This window comes from Camellia sinensis, chromosome 9 (assembly GCF_055761805.1).
Source record: "Camellia sinensis isolate YWXY chromosome 9, ASM5576180v1, whole genome shotgun sequence".
Classification (NCBI taxonomy): Eukaryota; Viridiplantae; Streptophyta; class Magnoliopsida; order Ericales; family Theaceae; genus Camellia; species Camellia sinensis.
This window is the reverse complement of record NC_138969.1, coordinates 47,368,487-47,384,356: the sequence shown is the minus strand read 5'-3', so window position 1 is coordinate 47,384,356 and position 15,870 is coordinate 47,368,487. Positions and strand designations below refer to the sequence as shown.

The following is a 15,870-nucleotide window of genomic DNA, read 5'->3' as shown; positions in this document are numbered from 1 at the left end:
AAGTAAGGCCTCAATGAGAGCCTTATTGAATCAGACCAAAAAGGGCACAAGTTGCGGGCCCTATGTTGATTAAGGGGTGAGAATGTGCCCCTTCTGCTAAGTTGGAGCTGCTGATTCAGAATCCGACGAGTTCAATGAGAAAGGGTCGGTCTCATAGCTCTAGCTTTAAGAGCCTAGACAAAATTGCAAAAGTGAGTGTACCCCAAGGCTCTCTTTTGGCTTCAAATTCAAATGGCCTTGGGTCTGCAGTGGAATGACTCAATGAAAATTATAGTGAAAAGAAAAGGAAAGGAGTGCATGTGCATGCAACTGTTTCCCTTGTCACGAGTTGGACTCGAATATAAAGTGATTATTTTCGTGTTCAGTTGTAAATTTAAGTTTGGCTAACTTAAAAAAGTGCACTTATTTCATCTTTTTATCTTTTTTGGGTCACATCAATCAACATCTCCTCTCTACTTTTTCTACACATAATACAATAAAGTCAAAAAGTGCACTTATTTAGTCTTCCCAAACTTGGCCTTAATGATAATAGTCAGTCTTACTGGACTCGAATGTAAAGTGATAATAGTCAATCTTTGTGCTTCTTACTCTCCCTTTTACCACCCTTCTTTCTCTCTCAACCCTGACTTTTACTATTGTGTTATGGTGTAGTCTGTTGAAGGAATGAAAGTTGTCTGCCATGAGTTAGCCCAGGCAACCAACGATCCTGAAGGAAGTGCAATGGATGATGTTGTGAAAGATGCTGATAGACTTGTTTCGTGCTTAGCTAACAAGGTAACAATTGTTTGATCTTGGCAGTGAGGCACATTTCTTTTTTGATGTGACCTCAGTTGGCTTTTTAATGTTATAATATTTATAAAAATTCAAAATCTCATCAACTATTTTATCTATTACAGGTAGCCAAGACATTTGACTTTAGTCTCACAGGTGCCTCTTCAAGGTCATGTAAATATGTCCTGAACACATTAATGCAGGTAGTTTTTATTATCCATCTGTGCATTTTCTGTTTGATAGTTCATTTGATTGCCATAAGATGGAGAAATTTGAGAAACTTTTGATGCAAGATATATCCTGTGTTTTTTGTCTCTGTTCATTGTGATTCATTTGTTGCAGATATTTCAAAATAAACGGATTGCACATGCTGTGAAGGAGAGTACTCTTGACAGTCTCGTCACTGAGCTTCTGCTTTGGCTCTTGGATGATAGGGTTCCCCGGATGGATGATGGCAGCCAACTTCTAAAAGCATTGAATGTTTTGATGCTGAAAATTCTGGCAAGTTTATTTCATAGAGCACCTATTTGGTATTATTCTTATTGGAGTATGTTGTATCTGTATATTGAGTACATATTGCCAATGCAGGATAATGCAGAACGGACATCATCATTTGTTGTCCTGATTAATCTCTTACGTCCATTGGACCCCTCAAGGTGGCCATCACCAGCATTAAATGAGTCTTTTGCCTCTAGAAATCAGAAGTTCTCTGATTTGGTTGTCAAATGTTTGATCAAGCTCACAAAAGTAAGTTTCTGGCTTGATGCTATTTCCACTTATTTGGCCTTGTCATTAATTTGAAGAATTATCTTATCTATGGAAGTTGTGTGAGAGTCTCAAATGGAAGACAAGTAGTTTGCATCATTTTTTCCTCCTCTTGGAACTGGGTATCTTTAGTGTTTATGGTTAATATCCGGGGTAATGAAGTTATTGCTTCTTTTGGTAGGCTGGAGGAGTTGAAGGAAGGAAAGGAGGGAAAGAAATGGGAGTTGATGGTGAGAGTTCGTACTCTTATTTAGGAAGGAATGTGGATGAGTAAAAGGGTATGTTTGGTACGCATGAATGGAATGAGAGTGTGAATGGAATACAAGGTTGAATAGAATGGAATGCTATTTTCGTTACACTGTTTTGCTGCCGATATGAATCTGTATTAGATTGATTTCATGATAGAATGGAATGCGTATTACTTAGCTTGGAGGAAGGAATAGGTATTCACACTTTTTGTTGGAATAATCATTCCAATAAAATGGCTATTCTAGTTATCTAAGACATATCAAACAAGAGAAAGGGAATGCAAGGCTTGAATGGGCATTCATTTTCAACCCATTACCTAGCAGCCCATTTCCATTCTATCCAGAAGTTGACAGAAATGCAACAGGATGAACCCTTTCTTTTACATTCCTTCCCTTACAACCTATATTAATATGCAAGGATTAATGGTAACATGTAAAGCCACCCCTCACCCCTCACCTAAACATTCATTTCCATCATTCTTCCTTTCCTCTTCTTTAGTTTCCATCAATCCTATTAAACAAACTCCCCATTTTAATTGGACAGCAGCTTACAACATCCAAGAAAATTGGGTAATCTATTTTCTTTGATGTTATTAAACGAAGTATAAATTAGTACCTCCAACTTTGCTTTCATTTTTAATATAAACTTGAACTTTTAATTTTTCTATTTAGGCCTTCCAAACTTTGATAATTATGTCAATGTGCCTCCAACTTCTTGTTATATCTAGTTCTTCTTAGTTTAGTGAATTTAACTTCACCTGATATTGCCAGAGGTTTTCTCTCCATGTTCCTCCCATCCCCCTTCATTTATCATTTTTCTTAGTTTAAACCCTCAAATCAGTACATTTAGAAAGCACTAGCAAAATTTAAAGCATGTGGTTCAAATTGAAACTGGAGCTTGGAGAGATTAATTGATAGTCTATCGAAGGAAATATGTAATATTTGGGCATTTATAACTTAGAGACACTTCACATGATTGGCTTATTAAAATGATTGTTCAGGGAAGTTTATATGGACCTATTTTTTATTCTGAAAATAACTCTTTTTGAGAAAAAAAAATGTTGCCTGAGAACATTTCTGCCATTGATATTGCTTTTTCCTTGTGCAGTTTTATTTATGTCAGCTTTGCTTCCCTGTGTTGCAGGTTCTTCAAAGTACTATATATGAGGTTGACCTTGACCGTATCCTTCAAAGTATCCACATATACCTGCAGGAATTGGGGATGGAAGAAATCAGGAGAAGGTATCTATTGATCCATTTTTATAATCAGAAATGATACAGATCCCCAAAAACACTCCACCCCCATGACCCCCACACGTGTCAGAGATAAGGAAAAAAAACAAAAAACAAATACACACGACCAATCACAATCATTTGGTGGTCATGGGGGTCCCCCAAAATGGGGGTCCCGAGTATTTTCCTTCTATAGTATTATCATTGAAATATAATGTATATGTCATGATTTCTTGTCGGTAAGGATCGATATTATGAACTGATTGGAATTTCTTCCGTTTTGGTTGCCTTTTATTTTACGAATTTCTGAAAGAGCTGGAGCCGATGACAAACCATTGCGTATGGTTAAAACTGTTCTACATGAGCTCGTTAAACTTCGTGGGACTGCAATCAAGGGTCATCTTTCCATGGTTCCAATAGACATGGAACCTCAGCCTATTATTCTTGCCTATATTGATCTTAATCTTCAGGTACCGTGGTTGTTAGCATATACTTGAATATGTTTTTATTTGTGGGTTTTTTTATTATTTTTATTTTTTATAAATATTTTTATATTTTTCCTTTTCTTGTAATCTACCAGACTCTGGCTGCGGCAAGAATGTTGACTCCGTCCGGACCTGTTGGCCAAACACATTGGGGCGATTCAACAACCAACAACCCAACACCTGCCACTCACTCTGCAGATGCACAATTGAAGGTATTATGATGGTGGCCTCTGCAATATTTAATATTCAGATGTTTGTTTCAGCTGACTGGTCTTGATTGTAGTATTGTATGCCTGATATAGTTGCCTTGGATTTTGTGTTTTACAGCAAGAGCTTGCTGCAATTTTCAAGAAAATCGGTGACAAGCAAACTTGCACTATTGGTTTATATGAATTATACCGCATCACTCAATTATATCCCAAGGTAGAGGCATTCTTACAATTAGGGCTTCTTTGAACGACATTGATATATTTTCCTGTCTAAAGCTTTCTACTTATTTAATGAATTCATTAGATTCTAATGTTTTTTGCCTTTATTATAGGTTGATATATTTTCTCAGCTTCAAAATGCTAGCGAGGCATTCCGAACATACATTAGAGATGGTTTAGTCCAGGTTTTTGTTAAACACCTTTCACAATAGAATGTTCTGTTGTTTGGATCATGTGTTTTTCTTCCTTTATTTGGGTTATGTTAAACAACTTTGTTTGGGTTATGTATTTTTCTTCCTTTATTTGGGTTATGTTAAACAACTTTGTTTGGGTTATGTATTTTTCTTCCTTTGTTTTTCTTAATTGTAGAGGATGCCTCATCCTCGTCTCTTTTTGATTTATCATTAAAATTCTTTGTCGTTGATCCACAAAAAAGAAAAAAGAAAAAAAAGAATGTTCTAACTAATGATGACATTTGGAGTTAATGTGATATTATTTTTTTCTTTATTGCAGATGGAGAAGAATGCAGCAGCAGGAAGGACGCCTTCAAGTTTACCGATGCCAACCCCTCCCCCAGCTGCCATAAACCTTTCTTCCCCGAAGTTTGCACCCTTATCACCCGTCCTTACAAATTCACTAAGTGATGCAAAATCTCTTAACACTAAAGTTGAGCCCACAAATTTTAGTTTACCGCCGTCTTATGTTGAAGATGAGAGGGTAAGAGGACTTACATCTGATAACTCAGAGCTGCGACAGTATTTGGGTGAACAAAGGAACGATAACTTTCCACCCGGAGGTAACTTTTATCGTGATGGTTTTTTGTGTTTGGCTTTATTCTGTGTTTGTTTTGTGTTTCTTATGGAAAGAGTTCCAAAATGAATGTAGTGACTGCGGTTACAAGTGGGACCTTGGATGCAATAAGAGAGAGAATGAAGAGCATCCAGTTAGCAGCAGCTACTGGGAACAACCTGGATTCCGGAAACAGGCCGTTAATGCACATTAACGGCAATTTAGCACACGCACTCTCTAATTCTCATGCACAGGACCGTGCTAATGCAGATAACACTGTACAGAGCGGAGTTCTTCCTATGGATGAGAAGGCATTATCTGGGCTACAGGCCCGGATGGAAAGGCTTAAAAGCGGATCACTTGAACCTCTTTAGGAACACAAACCACAGCTACAATCCCATGTGTATTCAAGCCACAGGATATGCTAATCTTGTAAATGAAGAGGTGACACACCCGCGTGTAATTATAGAGAGCAGTTGCCAGTATTATAGATAGTGAATTTTTTTCTTGGTGCCAACGAAATTTGAATTCAGACATGAAGTTTGTGTCTTTCTTTTTGCAGAGGCAGAGATGTGTAGCCAAATTGGATAATGGGGTAGTGGGCAGATAGTGTAGTTCTCATCTGTTTCAACAATTTGTGTTTGTATTTGTATATTACTGCAAGGTATTCTTTGTGATTTACTATTTTTGATTTATTCAAGGGTTTTTGAATGTGTCTTAGAAATTGCTATTGCTTTATTGCATGTGGTGCTCACTACCTGGACTTTTAAAGTAGACATGGATTTGACTGAGTTTTTGTTATTGTTCTTGTTTTGCTTTTGATGATTATTGTCTCTTCTTTTCTAGCTTGGTTCCTCGTTATTCTTATCTTTTAACGTGTTGTTTCTTTGTTTGGACGAATTTTTTTTCAAAAAATATTTTATTTTATTTATTTATTTATTTATTTTTGCGTTTAGTATAATAAAAAATGAAAGTTAATGAAAAATTTTCATGATTAACAGAGAATAAGTTTATCTAAGCAATTTTTTTTTTTTCTTTTAGAAGGTAAAAAATTTGTTGAGTTAAAATTTTACTATGTCATCACATTGCCGCTTTCAATCTCACCTCCGCCACCACGTTGCGATCACCATAGCCATTGTTGTCGCCACCGCTATAACCATTGTTGTCACCACCACGACATTACTTCCTCCCATCTTTGTCCCATAACTATTACCACCATGACACTACTACCTACATCTTTGTACCATCACTGCGATCACCAAATATAGTTGAAAATGTTTTCCATTGACACTACTTCCTACATCTTCGTCCCATCACTACTATCACTAAATATAGAAAAATATTATTTGAAAATGTTTTCCATTGAAAATAGTTGTCGTCCAAACAAAAAGGAATTTAAATGTTGTTGGATTTTGATAATATATTTTAAATAGTTGTACGTTCTTTTTATTTTTTTATTTTTTTTGGTTGTAAAAAATGAGTGTTGTATAAATGTATAACTACTTTAAAATTTAATTTAATTTAATTTATTTTTTATGACCAGATGTTTGAGTCAAATACATGTACCTCAATAATTGCTCTTCTTTAAGTAACCAAGTAAAATATTTTAGCTTTTTTTATTTATTATTATCTCTTCCATCTAAATAAAGTTGCAGAAATCATGCGTAATGATAATTGAATATTAGTTTCCTATATCAAATTGTAGGTTGTGTGGCTTGGGCTGGTTTGGTGCAAATTATTAAGACTGTTTATGCTGTTTATTTTTATGTTTTTTGAGAATTTATATGGCATTTCGTTTATTTATTTATTATTTATAATAGTTTATGATATAAAAATAATTGAAATAAGCTAAACAAAAGAGTTACTTTTTGAAAATAATGATATTAAAAAAAATTTAATTTTCCATTATGTACTCTTAGTTTTGATTAAGTTTGACAGAGGCTAATGCACGCTTTTGAAAATGAAGTTTTAATATATGTTTTACAATATTAATATTAGGAAAAATAACAAAAAATAAAACAATAAAAAAGCAAGAGTTGATCATTGTAACCAAAAAAATTTTAAAATTTCAATTTTATCAATTTAAATATTAATATATTGATTTGTTTTCAATGTAAATTATCCATCTATTTTGTTAAGTAAAATTAATAAAACATAATATTTTAATCATTAAACTTAATGTAACTATATAACCTCTAACCTACGTGCTCGTCACTTATAAACACATTCATGTCATTCACGAATAATTGTGTTATTTTGAATACAAACATAGATTGTATTGTGATAAATCATGGGACAGTCTGAACCATTGGAAAATTTTAGGCCAACACTCCACACCAAAGGTTCTGTTCTTATTTTAGGTAAAATAAAAGATGTATTTTTGTGTACTTTTTTTGGCTTGAAAAAAATAAAGGATACAAATTATTGTAATGTTCTTGCGCAGCTAAAAAAAAAAAAAAAAAGGGTTGCAAAAAAAATGGTCAAGTTTTTCAGTACTTTAAATAGCCAAAATAGATTGTAATGTTGCTCTAAAGAGTTACAAATTATCCTACCATGTCCTCGAATTGAACAAGATGAAGAATTGGACACCACCACAAACTCCACCCTATCTCATCCGTTTTCATTCCTAATTTAAAAGTGCAGTTGATTAGGTCTTTGGCCCTAAAATAAGAAAGTTATGGGTTTGAACTTAAAAAAAAAAAAGATTAATGGTTATTTTTTTGAAAAAAAAAATATTTGAAACAATTATAAAAAAAAAATCTCAGGATTTGAGTCTTGTAATAAAATGAATCTTAGATTTTTAATTTTATCAATTTAAATCATTATGTTTTAATTTATTTTCAATTTAAATATTTGTTTATTTTCATTAAGTAAAATCGATGGAAAAATATTATTTTAATCATTAAACTCAAAGTACATATACATAAAATGTCTAAAATATAATTTTTTTTATTGAATTTAATAACTAAAATATTAATTTTTTCATAATTTTATTTCATGAAAATAAGTAAATGATTTATATTGAAAATAAATTAAAATTTTAGAATTTAAAGCGATAAAATTAAAAATTTATGATTTATTTTGTTAAAAGGGTTAAGTCCTAGTTTATTTTATTTTATTTTTATAATTTCTCCTAAATATTTTTTAAGACTTAAAAAATTATCTATGTGAAATGGGAATAATATTACTCAAGACATAGACACCCTTGCGCCGTAGATTATACGATCGTTGCGATTAGAAGATCGAATCATATTTACGCGCAGCATCGTGGAAGGTAAGAAGATCGAATCCAACCCAAAAAGAAACGATAAAAAAGACTCTCACACATGAGTCCAGATCCCCTCCTTGAGCTCCCTCCTTAATTCCCTCCTTGCAGGGGCCTTCGGGTCCACTTTGAGGCCCAGTTTTGATAATCCGAACCGTTCATATTTTTAGATTTATTCAGTATATTATACCTGTAAAAAATCAAGTTGATCGGATATCAGAAAGTATGCGTTCAGAAAATTGGGACTACAAACTATTTTTTAATAAACAATTTTCCGAACACATACTTTATGATATTCGATCAATTTGATTTTTTACAGGTATGATATACTGAATAAATCTAAAAATATTAACGGTTCGGATTATCAAAACTGGGCCTCAAAGTGGACCCGAAGGCCCCTGCAAGGAGGGAATTAAGGAGGGGGCTCAAGGGGAGGATCCCAATTCCTCACACATGACATGTGATTGACAGACAACCCAACACATGAAAAAAAACAAAAGAAAAAAAAGAAAGAAAGGGGAGAATTACTCGCACTCTCGGTATTTTTGTTTTTTTTAGAAAATTATATACAAGTGATGGTTGAGAAAAAAAATTATCAACATATGAAGGGGTGCAAACATTTGCATCCCGACAACCTTTTATTTGTAGCTCACCTCACCACAGATATACTTGCACCTCCATGCGTTTGTAATTTTTTTTCCCTAACTCCCACCTGCATGTAAAAATTACAAAAAAAAAGAGAGAGAAGAAAACTTAGACTGTGTTTGGAGTATGAATTTGGCTAGAAATTTGAAAAGAAAAAGAAAAAAATAAGTAAAATCTTAAAAAAATATATTTCACGCACATTTTTCCAAATCCACATTCCAAACACCGCCTTAAGGTTTAATTCTTGTAAGAAAATAAATTCATAATTTTAATTTTATCAATTTAAATTCTAAACTTATGATTCGTTTTTAATCTAAATTATTTATCTATTTCGATTAAATAAAATAGATAGAAAACTATATTTTTTAATTATTAAAATTAACAAAAGAAATAATATTTTAGATCTTTAGTTCCATTCAATTTTTTCTATTTCTCTCAAGTGTCCTGATAGTGGTACGATTATAACGGCGTTCGTTAATTTGTTCCAGGTGAGCTGAGCAATTAACCCTTGACTTCTATCATTTTCTAGAGCCCCTAAGTGATTTTGTGTTGACCTGGAATACTCCCTGTTTGGGGAGTTAATTTTTTGATTAAAATAATTAAAAAGACAAAACACTCACATCATTTTATTTTTTTATTTTTTTTACATGTCTTCTCTAAAAAATAAAAACAGCTAACCAAAATAACTATTTCTCGAACACTCACTAAACTTCAACCATAAACCAGACCAAGCTAAGCTCGACTTGAGCAACCGTGGGCTTAGCTTTTTCTATGACACACATATATCAATAGTCTACCATATATTAAAATATATAATATATTTAATTAACATAATTGAGTTAAGAATAGAAAACACAAAAGTCACTCAATCCATAAATTCAAAGTCTAATCTTTTTAATTTACATGTTCACACTTTAAAACACTTTGTACATAAAGACATGGTGGTGCAAAATATCTAAAGTACCTCTACATATATGTGTGTGTGAGAGTGATTTTCTGATCACACTGTCCGTTTAGTAATCAGCTAGAGAGCACCGGCATAATAGATGGCTTCAGCTAACCTGTAACAGAAAGAAGAGTTTTCGGCGGTGGTTCTTCCACCCGGGGGCACTCCGACGATCAAGTTAGTATATCTCTCAAAGATAATCAAGTGCTAAACTTACTGCTCAAAGCATAAATTGCCTACCTTAGACCCACGTGAGTGCCTCTTTTTTATGGTTACCTCAATCCTAATCCTAGTAGAAGCCTGACTTCTATAGATTCCTGCTCAGTACTTACTTTGGACTCCTCAACAGATAAAGATAAACTCCCTAAGAGCTTTATCCTTATCTTGACTAAGTTTCCTTTTCATTCTAGGATTCTTGTCCCTTATCCGTTTATCTCGGATTCCGATATTTTCGGAGATAACCTCGGCAACTCTGAGATAACCTCGGCATAATGACCAGGACACGTGGCACCTCGGCTGACATATCGGCGCCACCTTGCCACGTGTTGGTACTCAGAAAATATATCCCCACAATATATATCATATACACGGTTAAAATCCCTTAATTCTCTTTCTCTCTCTCTCTCTTCAAACTCCTAGACTCGACTTCTGCTTCTCGGTGTCGCCTAATGCTGCCGTGGTTGAAGACAAGAGGGTTTGGAGCTACCTAGGGCCCAAGAGGCCCACACTTTATTTTTGATGATTTTTGTGTGTATGTTGTTGTTGTTGATGAGGTTGATGATGATGATGAAACAGATTTAAAAAAATTTGCTAGATAGGACAAATCTATTCAAAATTTTGAACAGACAGGAAAAATATATTTTGAACAGATAATAAGATTTAAACAAATAATAGGATAGATTTGTTCAAAATTTGAAACAGATAGGGGCTTGTTATTGCAACAGAAAGGAGTTGATTTGGCTCTATAGAATTTGGTTTGGCTTGATATTTCAATAGATAAAAAAAAAAAAAAAATTAAACAGATAATAAAATTTTGACAGATATTTGAACAGATAAGGGAAAAAATGAACAGATAGTCAAAAAATTTGAACAGATAGAAAATAATTTGAACAGATAGTCAACAAATGAAAAGGATAAGAAAAGTCAACATTTAAATTAATGGGTAAAATTGGAAACAAAATGGCCTTCAGAATAAATAAAAGGACTTCTCACCAAACTATTTCATAAAGGTAGACCTCTCACCAACAAAAAATAGGGGGACTTACGTGTAGGTCCTATAATAGGTGGACTTATTGTCTAATAAATCTTATGATAATTAATGATATTTTTCATCAAATATTATTAAAAAGCGTCACTAATTGTTAATTTTCAGCGACAGTTTGAAAATTTTATCACAAAAAATGTCACTAATTATAAATTTTAACGACAGTTTAAAAAAATCGTCACAAAAAAAGTTACTAATTTTTAACTTTCACTGACAGTTTGAAAAATTTATCATTGAAAAATATCACTAATTGTAAGTTTTAGTAACAATTTATAAAAAATGTGACAAAAAAATGTCATTAATTGTCAATTTTTGGTGACATATATAAAAAATCATCATAAAAAATTATTTTTAATAACGATTTTATGATGATTTATTTTTAATAAAATTTGATAAAAATTAAATCTAATTATTAAGATATATTGGGATAAACTCTTTAAGTTGTATTTTTCAACAATTTTCTCAGAAACAAAAGGGATAAAAAACAGTGTTATCTTATTGAGATATAAAAAGCTTATAGGAAATGGAGTGAGAGAGGAGATAAATTGCCATCCTATTTGGGATTGAAAAATGATGCAGACCACTAATTAGTGGTTGCACTAGGGATGTAGCAATAAGCTCCACATGTGTTTTGTGTCTTAATTTTTTATTTTTTTGTTTTTTTTGACTTACCACATCATTAATAGTGATGTTAGTGGTGATATTTTAGTGGTCTGTATCATTATTGTTTGGGATTAGGACTAGGACCGTGATTGGGATTTGGACAACCCAAATTTTTTTTTTAACAAACATTTCTCATTATCTTTAATATTTTTATTTTTGGAACAAGGATAGCCCAACTAGTTGTCCTATTTGGTGTTAGTGCATCACACGTGACCACTTTAGAGTAAATGAGGGAGAGCATATGGTTCTTCTTCTTTCTATTCCATTATTGTTTTATTTTATTAGCAAGAGCATATCATACACAACATCGCCTCGGTTTGGGAAGTTATGGTTGGGATATTTTAGTTAAAATAGTATAAAAAAATAAAATAAATTTTTTATTTTAATAAAATAAAATATCACATTTAATTCATAATCATTACATTCTTTCTTTTATAAAAAATTAAAAAAATTAAAAAATTATTTTTAAACAAAACTTTTTAACCCAGTCTAAAATACGATGCCACTTCTCAAACCAACCATACCCACATTAATATATATAGAGATGTGTTGTGTTGTTGAAAATGAAAGAGCATTGAATATCACGCCAACAGTACCACTTCTGAGGAGACAAGCTTAGAAGTTGGAACTACTTCCTTTACAATAAGCTTCTTCCTTCAACTATAAGCTCTTTCCTTTTACAATTTTTTGTTACTTAACTTCCTCAACTACACACAACGCTACACAATCAATCAAATTCCGTACAACCCACCAAGCTTTTCACTTCCGCTAGTTGAGTGTTTACTGTAAGTTAAAAATTAATAATAAAAAAAATAGAAGGTAAAAATATATATTTTTTCAATTTTTAGATAATTAATTTTTTTAAAATTATTTCTATTTAATAATAAGTTGTAAACATAAACTGCATTAAACAATTGTTCTCTTTCACTCATCACCAAACCCATTATTTTTTGTTTATTTGCTCTATATCTATTATCATCTGTTATCATTTTTATTCCCAAGTGTTTAATTTCACTGCCTCTCTCTCTCTCTCTCTCTCTCTCTCTCTCCTCTGTGTTAGAAGAACAAGTGAAAAGATTGGTGCTGATGGCTTCAACTCTGCTTTTGGTGGTTGTTTGTGTCTTTGATGTCATTGCTTTTGCACTTGCTGTTGCTGCTGAGCATAGGAGGGCTAAAGTCAGTTTCTCTCTCTCTCTCTCTCCCTCCTTCTCCTTCCTTCTCTCTCTTTTTCCTTTTATTTTTTTTTAAAATTTCTTACACGCACAAATATGTAAAAAATAAAAAAAAATAAAAAAATGGCGCAATCGCATAAGGGTGAGTTCTGGGCTAGACCCTAATGGAGCCAAGACCCAAAGATCACTTTTACATAGCTGAATTATTCAACCATCCAGTGATATGTCATATGTGCTGTGATGTGTATGTGGGTTTTATTTATAGGTTCTTGATTCACGGTTGGTTCTATTCATTTTGTGTACATAATATGGTTATCCAACCCAACTGTTTCAATTCAACCCAACAAGTGTAATTATTCACTGGACACGATATTCCGTAGTATTATGATTGATGGAAAAATAGATAGGTGGAGTATTGTGTTGAGTGATTAGAGAGTACATATTGAATGATGTTTGATTAGGAAATACAGACACGTATTACTCCAGAATATTGAATAATTTCCCTACAAGTAATTATGCAGAAGATTGTTTTTATGATGAACAAATAACAATTTTGGCTTTCCACACCCACCGACTTCTCTCGACACTCTTAGGAATTTTGTCTGAAGGGGTCATTCAATCCCCCCCAACAAGTTAGAATTACATCAAACCAATCTTGAATAGATGAAATTATTCACAAAAAAAAATTATTTCAGCTCAATGGGGTCACATGAAAAATTCCACTCAAAACTTATAAATACATAAAAAATACTCGTACACAAAGCATGGCCCCTGAATGACCTCTGCCTCTCTCCCCTGCACCTATTATTGGGATCCCTGGATCCCAGACACCCTCTGTGGCAGAGAGGGAGCTCCCACGGCGTGAGAGGAGAGCTGAGTGTTGAGTTGAGTGAGAGAGTTTCTTCCTCCATTATAATCTTTCTATAATCTTTCCATTGATATAATGATTATTGATTCTCTCTCGTTAACGTAGATATTGGACTGAATCACGTTAAATTTGTTTGTCTGCGGTTTGTTCTGGACATCCTGAGAGGGATCCCAGATCCCAACACCTACTTATAATTGGAAACATGTTTGAACTACTATTAGGATGTGTTTGTATTTATCTATCTATTGGCTTCAATTGAAAATGAACCCGGATTCGGATAGGGTGCCCAATTTAAAGTCGGGTTGGATTGTTTTGATGGGATGGAAGGTATCTGTTTGTTGAAGTGGAAAATTTTAAGAAAAACTTTGCAGTTCCGGCTATATCTTTCAAAAATTCAATTATAATTTTAGCTTTTAGGAAATTCGGCGAGTGAAAGGTTTTTTTTCTTTTGGGATGAGGAGGAAACACTATTTGTATCTCTGAAAAGCTTTCTTGAATTGTTTCAGAAATGGAAAAATATGGTATTAGGAAGTTCTTTATAAGTTGGCTATTAACTTAAGAAATTAGAAACAGTGACAGTACAAAACATGCTTTAAGCCAATCTAAGACATCAAACATAAAAAATAGAGGACAATTCAGTCAACAATGAAGAGTTAGATCTAGCCAATTAGTATTTTTGTATCTAAAACCATGGTATTTGTTGGATTCTTTAACGCTGTGTTTGGTTGGAGGATTTGGGAAGGGAAATGGAAAGGGAAATGGAAATGAAAGGAAAAGGAGAAAAAATTAATAGAATTCCAAATCCCAACTATGTTTGGTTGTGTTGGTTATAAAATAGAATTTATGTCCTAAAAGGTCTCCTATTTCTTTATTTATTTCTCACCCCCTTTCTTTTCCCATATATTTTTTATTATAACCAAACATAAATAGGATTACATTTCTCATTCCTTTTCCAAATCCCACCCCAAAAACCCCAACCAAACACAGCATAATTGTCTCTCCTAATTACATTTTTTTTGGCCACATGGTAGGCTCTTTTTAGTTGGTTAATAGAATTAAATTACTACAAGTCGATGCCACTCTATTGACTTGCAGTCTTCTTTGACAGGCTTCATACTATTCAGATGCAAACGGTAGCTATTGTGTTTATGATTCAGATTATGCAACCGGCTTGGGTGTGGGGTCGTTGCTATTACTTATGGCTAGTCAGGTCGTTATAATGCTGGTAACTCGATGCTTGTGCTGTGGGATGGCTTTGAGACCTGGCCGTTCCAGGGTATGGGCCATCACGTTATTCATCACTTGCTGGTATGTTTTTTTTTTTTTTTTTAATTTATATTTACAATTTCATGTGTCTTTCCCCAATATTTAAAAAAACTACTAATTTGATATTTTTCAGGGTGACATTTTTTATTGCTGAGGTTTGCTTGTTGGCGGGTTCAGTGAGAAATGCCTACCACACTAGGTACAGGTCTGTGCTGTCGAATCATCCTCCCTCTTGCGCAACCTTGAGAAAGGGAGTTTTTGGGGCTGGGGCCGCCTTCATTGTCTTCACCGGCATAGTCTCTGAGCTTTTTTACGTTTACTACTCTGAGGCTAATAATGAAGGTTTTCAACCTGCTAGAGAAACCGGCATCAGGATGGGGACCTACCACAAGTGAACTCCTTTGGAAAGGGCACATGTTCTTTCATCTCTTTTTTATTTTTATTTTAAAATATATAAATTATATATATATTTTTTACGTATTAATCTTTGTGGTGATTGTGGTGAACTTGAATATCAGACTATGCGATGGAGTGATGACATTGTAAATTACTTTTAATTTTTTGTACATAAACTTGTACTCGGTTAAATGGTGCTTGCTTATGAATGATTATATTGCTATTTTCTCGCGGACAAGATGGTATTTCAATTATTTTGTTTGAATTCGTCGACACCATTTCATGAATTTGCTTCAAATTGTGAAATAAATTGAAAGAGAGTTGAGAGAGTGATATTGACAGAGAATTATCTGTTATTCATTCTGTAATGAGAAACCAATTCGATGCTCCATAATATAGGAGCTGGATTACAAACATCATAATGATGTGTTTCATTAAAATAAAGAAAAGGAGCCGAAAGAAGGGATCGGCCGAAAGCAGCCGAAAGTTATATACTTATTATATACATATTATATCTATTAGATACAGACTATACTATTTAATAATGATATTACTATACTATTCTATTTAATAATATATTAATATGTTTAACAGCCCCCCGCAAACTCAAGGAGGGCAAACATCAACCAACTGGAGTTTGGAGACAAGTTCAATGAAGCGGCCAGG

The 15,870-nt window shown here is 33.2% G+C and overlaps 2 protein-coding genes across 9 annotated transcripts in view; both read left to right on the top strand.

Annotated features, from left to right (window-relative positions):
* The window catches only part of LOC114277456 (protein MOR1), a 31,583-nt gene extending 26,140 nt beyond the window's left edge, over positions 1-5,443 (top strand). For all 4 annotated transcript variants that reach the window (XM_082886764.1, XM_082886763.1, XM_082886765.1 and 1 more), the window contains exons 44-54: positions 652-774; positions 897-974; positions 1,114-1,272; positions 1,360-1,518; positions 2,929-3,026; positions 3,331-3,487; positions 3,598-3,714; positions 3,830-3,925; positions 4,044-4,115; positions 4,444-4,726; positions 4,816-5,443. In XM_082886764.1, the coding sequence (XP_082742890.1) occupies positions 652-774; positions 897-974; positions 1,114-1,272; positions 1,360-1,518; positions 2,929-3,026; positions 3,331-3,487; positions 3,598-3,714; positions 3,830-3,925; positions 4,044-4,115; positions 4,444-4,726; positions 4,816-5,093 (1,620 nt within the window). In that variant the 3' untranslated portion in view covers positions 5,094-5,443. The remainder of the gene's footprint in view (positions 1-651; positions 775-896; positions 975-1,113; positions 1,273-1,359; positions 1,519-2,928; positions 3,027-3,330; positions 3,488-3,597; positions 3,715-3,829; positions 3,926-4,043; positions 4,116-4,443; positions 4,727-4,815) is intronic.
* Positions 5,444-12,067: 6,624 nt separating this feature from the next.
* Positions 12,068-15,442, top strand: LOC114277429 (uncharacterized). 5 transcript variants are annotated; one of them, XM_028219343.2, is made up of 4 exons: positions 12,068-12,123; positions 12,566-12,678; positions 14,651-14,850; positions 14,942-15,442. In XM_028219343.2, exons 2-4 carry the CDS (start codon positions 12,589-12,591, stop codon positions 15,201-15,203), a joined length of 552 nt encoding a protein of 183 aa, XP_028075144.2. In that variant the 5' UTR covers positions 12,068-12,123; positions 12,566-12,588; the 3' UTR covers positions 15,204-15,442. The 5 variants fall into 5 exon arrangements, with proteins under 5 accessions (XP_028075144.2, XP_028075131.2, XP_028075141.2 ...); XM_028219330.2 differs by having other exon boundaries at positions 12,068-12,287; positions 12,563-12,678; XM_028219340.2 differs by having other exon boundaries at positions 12,069-12,123; positions 12,563-12,678.
* Positions 15,443-15,870: the final 428 nt, after the last annotated feature.

Coding starts and splice junctions, on each gene's coding strand:
- LOC114277429 (XM_028219343.2), top strand. CDS start 12,589: ATGGCTTCAACTCTGCTTTTGGTGGTTGTTTGTGTCTTTGATGTCATT. Junction 12,679..14,650: donor CTGAGCATAGGAGGGCTAAA/GTCAGTTTCTCT, acceptor CTTCTTTGACAG/GCTTCATACTATTCAGATGC. Junction 14,851..14,941: donor ACGTTATTCATCACTTGCTG/GTATGTTTTTTT, acceptor GATATTTTTCAG/GGTGACATTTTTTATTGCTG.